Source organism: Salvelinus sp. IW2-2015, linkage group LG20 (genome assembly GCF_002910315.2).
Source record: "Salvelinus sp. IW2-2015 linkage group LG20, ASM291031v2, whole genome shotgun sequence".
Taxonomy (NCBI): domain Eukaryota; kingdom Metazoa; phylum Chordata; class Actinopteri; order Salmoniformes; family Salmonidae; genus Salvelinus; species Salvelinus sp. IW2-2015.
Genome location: NC_036860.1, coordinates 9,143,954 through 9,156,311, shown reverse-complemented (window position 1 = coordinate 9,156,311; position 12,358 = coordinate 9,143,954). Strand labels below are relative to the sequence as shown.

Here is a 12,358-nt window from a genome sequence, read left to right as displayed (position 1 = left end):
TTGGAATGGTGCCAGAGAAGATTCCCAAGCAGTTGTCGTTGAAGGCAAGTAGGTTAGTGGTTATGATGTGATGTATGCCTATCCTGTGGGGGATGGTTGGTGAGTTATACTCTGCATTAGATGACACCCCCGCTGTCAAGGTCTACCTTTGAGTGAAGCCTCCAGTATGTCCAGTTTTGCCACTGCCATATCTCATTGTGAGATTTTTCCCCCTCCACTGCTTATCTCAACAAGTCCTGCAGTAACAGGATTTAACAGAGTTTTCCAAGGTGGATTGCCAAGGCTTCCTGTGTAACATGCCGATTTTCCTCCCAGCCAATCCTTGAATTCTGCTCAATTTATCTGTTGTATTGGCGCATGATGTGGGTTTCGCACACTGTAACACTATTGCCAGGTCTCTCTGGAAAATCCAGTAGATTTATGACGTACTACTGTGACAGGCATTATTACGGGCGACAATGAACAGCTCAAAAGAATATGATCAGGAAATGTCTCAGAATGAACACCTGCAATTAACTGTGTGGGGGACTCTTGAGACCCACTGTTTAGTGATAATTCACATCAGTTCCTGTTGCTCTGTTGCAGGAGGAATCTGCTCTACCTAGGTTATTTTAGTGCATGAGGTTTCAATGCACCTCCAGCAGATTCTCACAGAACTATTCTGCTTGTGGGCAACCATCCCCCATTATGCATTGTAAAGCCAGTGTACCTCCTGTCCGATGACCCCTTGACCTCGCTGACCTGCTCCCCCGGGTCATCCTGTATGTCATCCTGTCAAACTGACTGAGCATGCTTGAATTCCTCTCTCTTGCTCTTGTTTTGTTTTTTTGTTGTCAATTTCCCCCTACTGTATTCTACAGGAAATGGCATATCTCCACTGCATCGTTCATTAGAGAGAAGCAGCGTAGTATTGCTCGAGATTGAATTGGCTTTGTATAGCAGCCAATGGTCTTGTTTGAGACAGCAGGTGTGATTCCAGAATGCATATCTGATTCCGAATGAATCAAAATGAGAGATTGTATTGATAAATGGGTGCAAGTTAAACCTTATCTATGTACGCTTTGAGTTGGACAACTAAATATACAGAGAACTTGGTTGTCGTACGTCTGAAGAGGGTTCATGAGAGTTCATCTGGTCCATTCCAAAAGGTCACTATTTTGTTTGACTTTCATTCTTTTCTCGGACTAATTTTTCTCTTTGACTTAATTCACTCCAGCGAGCTGCGTTGGTGTTATAAACACTTAGGGAACTACAACCAAGATAGCTTTAAATATGTTTAATCTCGTTTAACCTGTTTCTCGGAGGGCCGAGCTCGCTGCTGTTTGGATGGGGATGTTCTAGAATATGTAGAAAATCTGAAAAAGCGTGGCTAATCCAGGATTAGTTACCAATAGCGGACCAGATTGAGCGGACCTGCCCACCCTTACATGTGGAGCAGAAATGAATCTTTGGATTATGGATCTAGGTTGGATCTTGATCCTGGTTTATATAGTCTGAATGTTTCTAATTAGGAAGTGTGTCTGTTGGATGCAAATGTGTTTATGGTGAAACGTAGTGGACCTTGTTGACATCGACCCAAACACTGCGTGCTCCCCAACCCCTTGCCCCTTATGACTCCCTGTCTCACACACTCCTATCTGACACACTACCTGACAGACGTGAGTACACCACACCCTATAACATTTTACCACCGCATACCACAGTGCTCTCGCAGAGATACTATGCACCAGGCTGTCCATATCAGTGGTCCCAGATCAGTGTTGACTGAGTGGAGCTCCAAACACCATAAACCCTCTGAGTCACTGCCCTCTGCTTGCGTGTGTGTGTGTGAGAGAGAGACACAGTGCCGCAGGTAAAGAACAGATTATAAGCATTTTGACAGCCCCTGAAAAGTCCCGTCCTTTCGAGGTCAACGGCACCGCTCTTATGTAACCGTGTTTACCTTGTGGTTTCGTTTCTCGTCCAACCACGCTATTGGTTCTAGCACCAGGCGTGTTGAGGCAAGGGTTAGGCAATTTGTAGCTGTGTACAGTCTCGCAGAGTTACAGTGGAAGTCAAGATCGAAACAATCTGTTAATGAAGCCACGTCTGACTCGTGATACGTGTTACAACTTCGGAAACCACACGTCTACAGTCCATTCCCACTATTGTTGTCTGATAAATAGTCCAAATGAAAACAGATGGATAGACTACCATCGTAATAAGAAAGAGGGGAATTTTCCACTCCACATCCTGTGTATTTGGACAGTACACATTCTTAGTATACTGTAGCATTACATGTAAAAGCACGGAACTAAACAGGTAGTAGAGATTTATACCAGTCACCCATGGGTACAATCATGGGTTAAAATAGCTATGGTCGATACAGACGAGGGGGTCAGGGCAGTGGAGATGCAGCAGCAGCTGCTTACAGTGCAGAACAGTACATGGCTGGTTTGTCTTGCAGAATGACGAGGACTTGGGGGTTTGATGTTGGCTTTGAAACACTTGCAATGCAGAGGGAACACGTCTTGTATCAAGCTCCACATCAGTTATTCACAAAGCCAAGTGCGATGTTTAAACTAGACTTTGACTTTGCTTGACGCTCTCATTGCTCTGCATTCCACGTCCAGCGACGCACTCCTTAGGCAGTTGTTCTGAGACTCTGAGCCACGCAGCTGAGAAGTCTTGTGGAACGAAAGGGAGCGGAGGAAAAGGGACTAAGTGCAGAGAGAAAATGTGATTGCGTTGGGCTGTGTGGGAGGGATTCTGATGATTCTTTTATGGAAAGAAAGAGGGATTAAAAGTGAAGCGGCTGCCTAGTGCCCACTCCTTTTGGATGCTTTTACATAAGGAGAGGAGGGACGGCTGACCCTCCTCTGCCTCCTTCCTCTCTACATGCCTGCACTCTCCTCTCTTTAGCCCACGCACCTGGACCACTCTGGGGAGAGGAGAGCACGATGGGGCCCTCCAGGGCTGATTGACTTGCCTTACTTACTGTGTGTGTGTGTGTATATGTGTTTTGAAACTCTGTATGTTTTTTTGCGTGTGCATGTCTGTGCGCTTGGATGCATGTGTTTGCATTTCTGTACTTTTTCGCTTGGATGGATGTGTGCGTTGATGTGCTTGCATAAGAGCGTGTGCTTGGATGTGTCTGAGAGTGGGTTGGAGCATGTCTATCTGTGTGCCCGGCGTGGAAAAGAGGCTCTCCAGCACAGCACCTGTTCACATGGCAACCAGCACTTCCAGGGAAGCAGCAGGAGGAGGAGGAGGAGGAGGAGGAGGAGTGGGAGGAAGAGAAACAGAGGGAATGCAGGAAGGAAGGATATGAGTGTTTGAGAACATGAGACTTGGGAGAGACTGAATAGAGGTTTCATAAACTATATGGACAGTGTGCCAGCCAGTGGGAGGAAGAGGGGGACAGAGAGACTGAGCAAAATACTCTTGTTAACTGGCTTCTATATCATAAAGATGTTCTCATCTAATCATCACTTCTTTATCTACTAGCTTATCCAGGTGGCATGATGACAAGTAGATCAGTGCAGTGGCTTCTTTCTCTCAGTTGGCAGTTTGGTACTAACTAGTTTTGACCATCCAGAGGGAGTCGGGTTGCAGCAGCCTTGCCAGCCGGGTAGTGACTATGACTTACCCTGGTGAACTGCTTCGCCACTTGACATCCTTTGATGTGACCGGAGCGGTGGTTCTTATCTCTGCCATGCGGTGTGCAACATTAGGCACACACGCTCGCGCACAGATGGCCCCGAGCACGTTGGGGGAAACGCCGCTAGCCAGCGGCAGTAATATCAACCCTTCTTCCTCTGTCCCTCCCCCTGTAACACTGAATACTGACCCGGGGACAGGCCTAATCGCAGGGGATGGCAGACCAATCAACGTAGCAGGCTTAGGAATCTGATTTGGGAACAGTTGTATTAGAGAGAGAGAATTGACTAGCATGGGAACTGTCAGGTTACATTTAAGGGACACACACTCAATCCAGGGTCAAGAAGCATACTCTCTCCAGAATGGTCCCCAGCATAAGGGCCAGAGGATGATGTACATGCTACATGGTGATAAATTGAGAGGGTTTGGAGAAGGCATGAAGCCACTATGGCAGGTGCATTGTTATTTATTTTATTTTTGTTTATTTTATTTCACCTTTATTTAACCAGGTAGGCCAGTTGAGAACAAGTTCTCATTTACAACTGCGACCTAGCCAAGATATGGCAAAGCAGTGCGACACAAACAACAACACAGAGTTACACATGGAATAAACAAACGTACAGTCAATAACACAATAGAAAAAGTCTATATACAGTGTGTGCAAATGGCATGAGGAGGTAAGGCAATAAATAGGCCATAGTAGCGAAGTAATTACAATTTAGCAAATTAACACTGGAGTGATAGATGTGCAGATGATGATGTGCAAGTATAAATACTGGTGTGCAAAAAAGTAAATAAAAACAATATGGGGATGAGATAGGTAGATTGGATGGGCTATTTACAGCTGCAGTGATCAGTAATCTGCTCAGATAGCTGATGCTTGAAGTTAGTGCGGGAGATATGTCTCCAACTTCAGCAACAAAAAAAATCCAATTCGTTCCAGTCATTGGCAGCAGAGAACTGGAAGGAAAGGCGGCCAAAGGAGGTGTTGGCTTTGGGGATGACCAGTGAGATATACCTGCTGGAGTGTGTGCTACGGGTGGGTGTTATGGTGACCAGTGAGCTGAGGTAAGGCAGAGCTTTACCTAGCAAAGACTTACAGATGACCTGGAGCCAGTGGGTCTGGCGACAAATATGTAGCGAGGGCCAGCCGACGAGCGCATACAGGTCGCAGTGGTGGATGGTATATGGGGCTTTGGTGACAAAACGGATGGCACTGTGATTGACTGCATCCAGTTTGCTAAGTAGAGTGTTGGAGGCTATTTTGTAAATGACATCGCCGAAGTCGAGGATCGGTAGGATAGTCAGTTTTACGAGGGTATGTTTGGCAGCATGAATGAAGGAGGCTTTGTTGCGAAATAGATTTAGTTTTGGATTGGAGATGCTTAATATGAGTCTGTAAGGAGAGTTTACAGTCTAGCCAGACACCTAGGTATTTGTAGTTGTTCACATATTCAAAGTCAGAACCGTCCAGAGTAGTGATGCTATTCGGGTGGGCGGCGAACGGTTGAAAAGCATGCATTTAGTTTTACTAGCGTTTAAGAGCAGTTAGAGGCCACGGAAGGAGTGTTGTATGGCATTGAAGCTCTTTTGGAGGTTTGTTAACAGTGTCCAAAGAAGGGCCAGATGTATACAGAATGGTTTCGTCTGCGTAGAGGTGGATCAGGAAATCACCCGCAGCAAGAGCGACATCGTTGATAAATACAGAGAAAAGAGTCGGCCCGAGAATTAACCCTGTGGTACCCCCATAGAGACTGCCAGAGGTCCGGACAACAGGCCCTCCAATTTGACACACTGAACTCTATCTGAGAAGTAGTTAGTGAACCAGGCGAGGCAGTCATTTGAGAATTCAAGGCTGTTGAGTCTGCCGATAAGAATACAGTGATTGACGGAGTCGAAAGCCTTGGCCAGGTTGAAGACGGCTGCACGATGAAGACGGCTGCACAGTACTGTCTTTTATCGATGGCTGTTATATCGTTTAGTACCTTGAGCGTGGCTGAGGTGCACCCGTGACCAGCTCGGAAACCGGATTGCACAGCGGAGAAGGTACGGTGGGATTCGAAATGGACAGTGATCTGTTTGTTAACTTGGCTTTCGAAGACTTTAGAAAGGCAGGGCAGGATGGATATAGGTCTGTAACAGTTTGGGTCTAGAGTGTCACCCCCTTTGAAGAGGGGGATGACCGCGGCAGCATGTCAATCTTTAAGGATCTCGGACGGTACGAAAGAGAGGTTGAACAGACTGGTAATAGGGGTGGCAGCAATGGCGGCGGATAATTTTAGAGAGGGTCCAGATTGTCTAGCCCAGCTGATTTGTACGGGTCCAGGTTTTGCAACTCTTTCAGAACATCTGCTATTTGGGTGAAGGAGAAGCTGGGGAGGCTTGGGCAAGTAGCTGAGAGTATGCTCTGACCACACAGTGTGTAGAGCAAAATGTTAATAGTTCAAACTTTCCAACAAAAGCATTGTGCGGTTGGAGAAATGGAGGAAGGGTGAAAGGCATATGTTTGCAGTAGCCATCTCTGGAGTTCTGCTGTTAGAAAGGCTCAAACAGAGACCCATCTATCCCAACCTTCAGTTCCAACATGGTCTTTAAACGTGTGAAAAGCAGCCAAAAGGTCACAGCAGCTGCATTGAAGGGCAAAGACTTAAACTGAGGAAAAACATCTAGGCTTTTTTTTTGTTGGTGTAGTCTATTGATTTAAGGGTGTTTCCCGTGGCAGCCATGTGTGTTTGTACATGTGCACTTATTTTATAGCTCTGTCACAGGGGCGTGTACTAGAGAGAGACGCCATGTGGGCATATTGTTTTTAATAATGCTTTTCCAACAGTCTTGAAGGAGTTCCCACATATGCTGAGCACTTGTTGGCTGCTTTTCCTTCACTCTGTGGTCCAACTCATCCCAAACCATCTAATTTGGGTTGAGGTTGGGTGATTGTGGAGGTCAGGTCATCTGATGCAGCACTCCATCACTCTCCTTCTTGGTCAAATAGCCCTAACACAGCCTGGAGGTGTGTTGGGTCATTGTCCTGTTGAAAAACAAATGATAGTCCCACTAAGCACAAACCAGATAGGATGGCGTATCACTGCAGAATGCTGTGGATTCACGCAGTCTCCTCTGAAATGTTGATGTTGAGGTGTGTCTGTTACTTGAACTCTGTGAAGCATTTATTTGGGCTGCAATTTCTGAGGCTGGTAACTCTAATGAACTTATCCTCTGCAGCAGAGGTAACTATGGGTCTTCCTTTCCTATGGCGGTCCTCATGAGAGCCAGTTTCATCATAGCGCTTGATGGATTTTGCGACTGCACTTGAAGAAACTTTAAAAGTTCTTAATTTTCATAATTGACTGACCTTCATGTCTTAAAATAATGATGGAGTGTCGTTTCTCTTTGCTTATTTGAGCTGTTCTTGCCATAATATTGACTTAGCCCTATTTGGTAAAAGACCATCTTCTGTATACCACCCTTACCTTGTCACAACACAACTGTTTGATTGGCTCAAACGCATTAAGAAGGAAAGAAATTGCACAAATTAACTTTCAACAAAGCACACCTGTTAATTGAAATGCATTCCAGGTGACTATCTCACGAAGCTGGTTGAGAGAATGCCAAGAGTGTGCAAAGTTGTCAAGGCAAAGGATGACTACTTTGAAGAATGTCAAATATAAAATATATTTTGATTACACTTTTTTTGTTTGTTTACTACATGGTTCCATATGTGTTATTATTTTGATGTCTTCACTATTATTCTAGTTTAGAAAAACAACAACACTGGAATGAGTAGGTGGCCAAACTTTTGACTGGTACTGTATGAATGTGTCCTATAGCATTAGCCACAGTGGTGGGAAAGTCAAGTCAAAGTTAATTTGTCACGTGCACCGAATACAACCGGTGTAGACCTTACAGTGACACGCTTACGTGCAGGCTCTAACCAACAGTGCAATTTCAACAACAAAAAAAGGTATTAGGTGAACAATGGGTAAGTAAAGAAATGAAAACAACAGTAAAAAGACAGTAGGGAAAAAACCACAACCTTCAAGTATGTGACTGGCAAAGGCATTGCCTCAACTTGAATGGCCTTGGGTGCATATTTGAGCCTTGCCGCAAGCTCACTGGAGCGAGTGGCCAGACAAGTCTCTCCACTGCCCAAAATGGAAGGTTGCGGTTGGGGAGGGGATGCCGCAGAGTAGCTACTGGGTGCAGTTTGAATTAGGTTACTATGAACAGCAGGGAACCACTTCTGCGTGTCTGTGTTTGTCACCATTTGGTTTAGGGTTACTTATTATATCCAGATTGTCCATGCATATCTGTGTGTGACTTTTTCYTCTGTCATATCGACACAGGATTGTGTATGTGTTTTATATTTGCCCTGGTGTTCATTTGCATCTCAACGGCTGTGTTTGGAGGTGGAGAATGGGAGTTGGCGTGGGGAAGATGCACCAGATTAGTGGAACAAGCGCCCACAGGCAGATGCAGAGTACACACACTCGCCCACACACACTCTCTACCTCTCCATCTGACCGCTTCATGCTGAAACCCAAACACTTAAGAGAGAGCTGAGAGGGTGTGTGTTTTTGTATGCGCATCGTAAGGTAGAGTACAGTCAAAGAGATAAGGTCACCATAGAAACGGGATACGCACCACAGTTTATATAACTGCATACCAGACTAGTTCGGTTCGGCTGGTAGCTAGGGATGGGCTGAAATCTGCCTTTCTGTCTCCAATATCAAATTGATTTATAAAGCCCTTTTTACATCAGCAGATGACACTAAGTGCTGTACAGAAACCCAGCCTAAAACCCCAAACAGCAAGCCATACAGATGTAGAAGCATGGTGGCTTGGAAAAACTCTCTAGAACGGCTGGAACATAGGAAGAAACCTAGAGAGGAACCAGGCTCTGAGGGGTGGCCAGTCCTCTTCTGGCTGTGCCGGGTGCAGATTATAAGAGTACGTGGCCATTAAGGACAGATTGTTCATGAAGGTGTTCAAATGTTCATAGATGATCAGCAGGGTCACAGTGGTTGTAGAGGGTTCTACAGGTCAGCACCTCAGGAGTAAATGTCTTGTTTTTGAATCAGTCCCACTGGTTCCGATCCAAACCACATGTGCAGCTGCTGCTTTATGAACGGTCTCCAGACCTGTTGTTATGAGGCTAAATCTCCTCCCCCTTCCGCCCTGGTATAAGGTGGTCCACAGCTGTGACTTGAACCACAACCTCCTTCCATCGCTCCATCCTGCCATTTTCCACCCCTGAAGGGAGTGTGCACTCCTCCCCTCCCAGCCTTTATGCCTCCTGCAGGGCCAGAGAGAAAGGGGGATGAAGGACAGGGTGTACCCCCCCCCCCCCACATCTCCACAGCCCTCTTGGCGTTTGGATTCAGGCACAGACTGTGGGAGGTGGGCAGTAGTGCTTTGACCCTGAGATCAGAGGCATTGCAGGGAGGGAGTGTTTTTGTTGTTGTCTGTTTTCTCTATTCATGCACAATTGTTTGAATGAGAGAGAGTCTGTCATCTGTAAATTAGTTGAGTTTGTGTACGTGCCTCTATGTGTAGTGTCCATTAGGAATAATYTACCTCTGTATGAATGTGCACGCACGTTTATGTGTACATGTACAACGTGTGCGTGGGGGTGCACATGTTTGAGATTCTGGGCGTATGTRTTTTGTGTCTGTGTTTATGTGGGAGTTGGATTTCTGCTCCTCTCTCCCACTCCTGTCATGTGGAGCAGTGTGCTCACTTCTAATCTGAGCCAGAGACTTTCTGCACTTTAAGCTTCAGCAGAATACGTGGCGGGAGGAGAGAAAGTGAGAGAACAGGCTTTGGAGAGAGGGAGAGTGGGAAAAYGTCTCCCCACCCTGTTACGTGCACCGATCCATCTTCGGCACATGCTATTTGTCTCTCTTTGTCGTAGAGGTTGGACACACTGTATTAGTTTGACAGAGGAGCAGGGAGATTATCAGTGGCCATCTCTCTCTGTTACCACTGTGTGGATCCAAGAGCCTGTAACAATGGGTCTTCCCCCTCGTCTAGAAGGTGAATGACCTGAACAGACATCACCAATGAAACACAGTGGCAACCTGCCCGAGAGCCCGGCAGCCATATTGGATAAGTCAAACATGATGACTTCTCTCACATTCTAATCTATGCTGGCCTCTTACTATGAGACTTTAGCATGTAAGCTACACATGAAACAAACAGGGAATGTGTCCTCTCTATGCGATTAGTTTCTATGGTCTCCTCTGCCATACTGCACTTCATAGCTAGCTCTGTAGCGCCCTGCTGTTCCTTTGCAGGTAGAGTTGAAAGGATGTGCTATTTTCCTGTGGTCACACACAGAGCTCCAGGGGAATAATGATGGGGAAGGTGATTGAGAACCGCGGCCCTTCACCACTCTTCCTCACCCACTCACTCACTTCTTTCTCTTATTCTCTCTCTCTCTCTTTCATGCACTCTCCTCTCTTTCCTCTGGTTCTCTCTCCTTTGCATCCCATTTGTTTCTCCCCCGCCACCCACGTTCGCGCTCTCTCGCTTTCTCTTCCTCACCCACTCACTCACTTCTTTCTCTTATTCTCTCTCTCTCTCTTTCATGCACTCTCCTCTCTTTCCTCTGGTTCTCTCTCCTTTGCATCCCATTTGTTTCTCCCCCGCCACCCACGTTCGCGCTCTCTCGCTTTCTCTTTCCTCTCCTCTCTCTTTGCTTTGCCTGTCTTCTGACTTTCATACTCTTTCTTTTTATCGTTCTGTTTGCTTCCTCTGCTCATCTTTTGCCGCTCTTCCACTCTCTCTCTCGCTCTCTGGGCTCAGTCTCACTGCAGCCACTCAACGTGGCATCTCCCAGGCAACTGTGGGAAACCAGTACTGCCAAGAGGTCGACGATGCGTGGACTCACTCGCTGCAGCACGCAACGACTACAGATACACACATTAGCCCACAAACTAGCACGTTTTAACACACACACACAGCCACACACTAGCATGCACAGTCGAACACGCACAATACCACACAAGCACACATATTTAAATGTCATCCACACATGGACACCGACAAATATATTACATTCATTGGAAGCGCCTAATTCCCATATGTAGTGGATCAGAAGCCTCTATTACAATCAAGCAATAGAATCACATGCAGAGAATTGGTTCTGTAGTTTTCGCTATATCCAATGTCACACAGTGTTTGTCTTTCTTTCCTGTTGAAATATAGTTAGAATAGCCAGGAGGAAGAGCGGTCTGAACAGGTCTTGATCTAGTAGTGATCGAACAGCAACACCTCCATGCTTTCTATGCTTTATGAATTCAAAGCAGGTATTGCCATTCCACTGTCCCAGCCCCGCTCCAACGTGTGCCAAATTCTGTCCTCAGAGGTCAGTGGGTTCCGTTTGTGACGGTCTCAGTCTGGGATCGAGCATGGGGGCAGTTTGATTAGCAACGGCCAGTGAGTGCTCTCTTAATGATGCACTCTGGGTAATGGAATGTGGGGCGCCCCTTTTTGTGCCGCAGCTTCTAGTCATTTTCATCAAAACCTTCGTTTTTTTTTTCTCTTCTTCTACATATCCTGAACAGACACGTCTGCAGGCCTACGTTGTCAACATCCTCACACCCCTAGTGTGCGCGTGGTGTCTTGTTGATGGTCAGTGTGTTAATATCTGTCTGTAAAATGCAACACTCTTTGGCTCATATGTCTGACCCTGTGAGGTTAAGTATCCACTAGCCTGCTTATCCCCATAACACCAGCAGTAAACTAGGGAAAGTATATCCTGTCACTGGGAACAATCACTCCACACTCCGTCTACTGCTTTTCCAGAATAACAACTTCCCCTAACCAGAGAGGAAATAGGCCTACACTTTCCAATTTCGTCCGCCTCGTTTGTTGTCATTTGAAATAATAATAACAATAATAATAATAATAATAACCACACAGCACGAGTCATTGAAATCTCATCTGATTTAGTGGGATTGGGGCGATTTAACCGCAGTCCAGCCGGTCCGAGACTCCTAGTCAGGGTTTATAAATAGAGGCCACCACATTGCCTCCCCTCTGGTGTGTAGAGCTATAGACTGTAGACTGAATTGGAGCACAGAGGACCAGGTGGCGGTTTCACTGAGACAGGATTTATCTTAGCCCAGTAGCAGAAGCCCCTGCGCTGCGCCAGGGCCAGGGATTTAACAGCAGACAAAGGTGACGTTAAGGGATTTCAGACACCCGTTTTTATCTCTCTCTGACACAATAATCAAATTTGAGCTTTCGGGGCATGACCGGTTAAACAAGTACAGTGGAGCTACAGCTGCACCGGCTGTAGAAGCACAGCCATGCATAATTAACATGCTTTTCTCTCTCTCTCTCTCCCGCTCTCTCTTCCTCTCCTATCTCCCAATATCCCCTCTTCATAATCCTTTTCTTACTCTTTTTTCCTGACTATTTTCTGCTTCCTCTCCCTTTCCTCCATTCTCTATCCTTTCTCCCTCTGTCTCCCTACCTACCTACCTACCTACCTACCTCTCTCTCTCTCTCTCTCTCTCTCTCTCTCTCTCTCTCTCGTTTCCACAGAAACCCTCCTGGATGACTTCATGTTGACACACCCCATCTTCTGTCTCTTATACACATCTAGATGTGTATAAGAGACAGGGTTCCAGCAGGTCCTACTCCAGCAGTATCCTTTACCTTCCCTTTCCTTCCTGGCCTAGCCTGACCTGGGAGCCCCAATGTGTAAACACAC

At 46.2% G+C, this 12,358-nt stretch overlaps 1 protein-coding gene across 1 annotated transcript in view; it reads left to right on the top strand.

Annotated features, from left to right (window-relative positions):
• LOC111981481 (rap guanine nucleotide exchange factor-like 1) overlaps positions 1 to 12,358 on the top strand; it is a 40,478-nt gene that overhangs the window by 12,000 nt on the left and 16,120 nt on the right. The window contains 1 exon segment of the mRNA XM_070449176.1: positions 12,190 to 12,292. Coding sequence (XP_070305277.1) covers positions 12,190 to 12,292 — 103 coding nt within the window.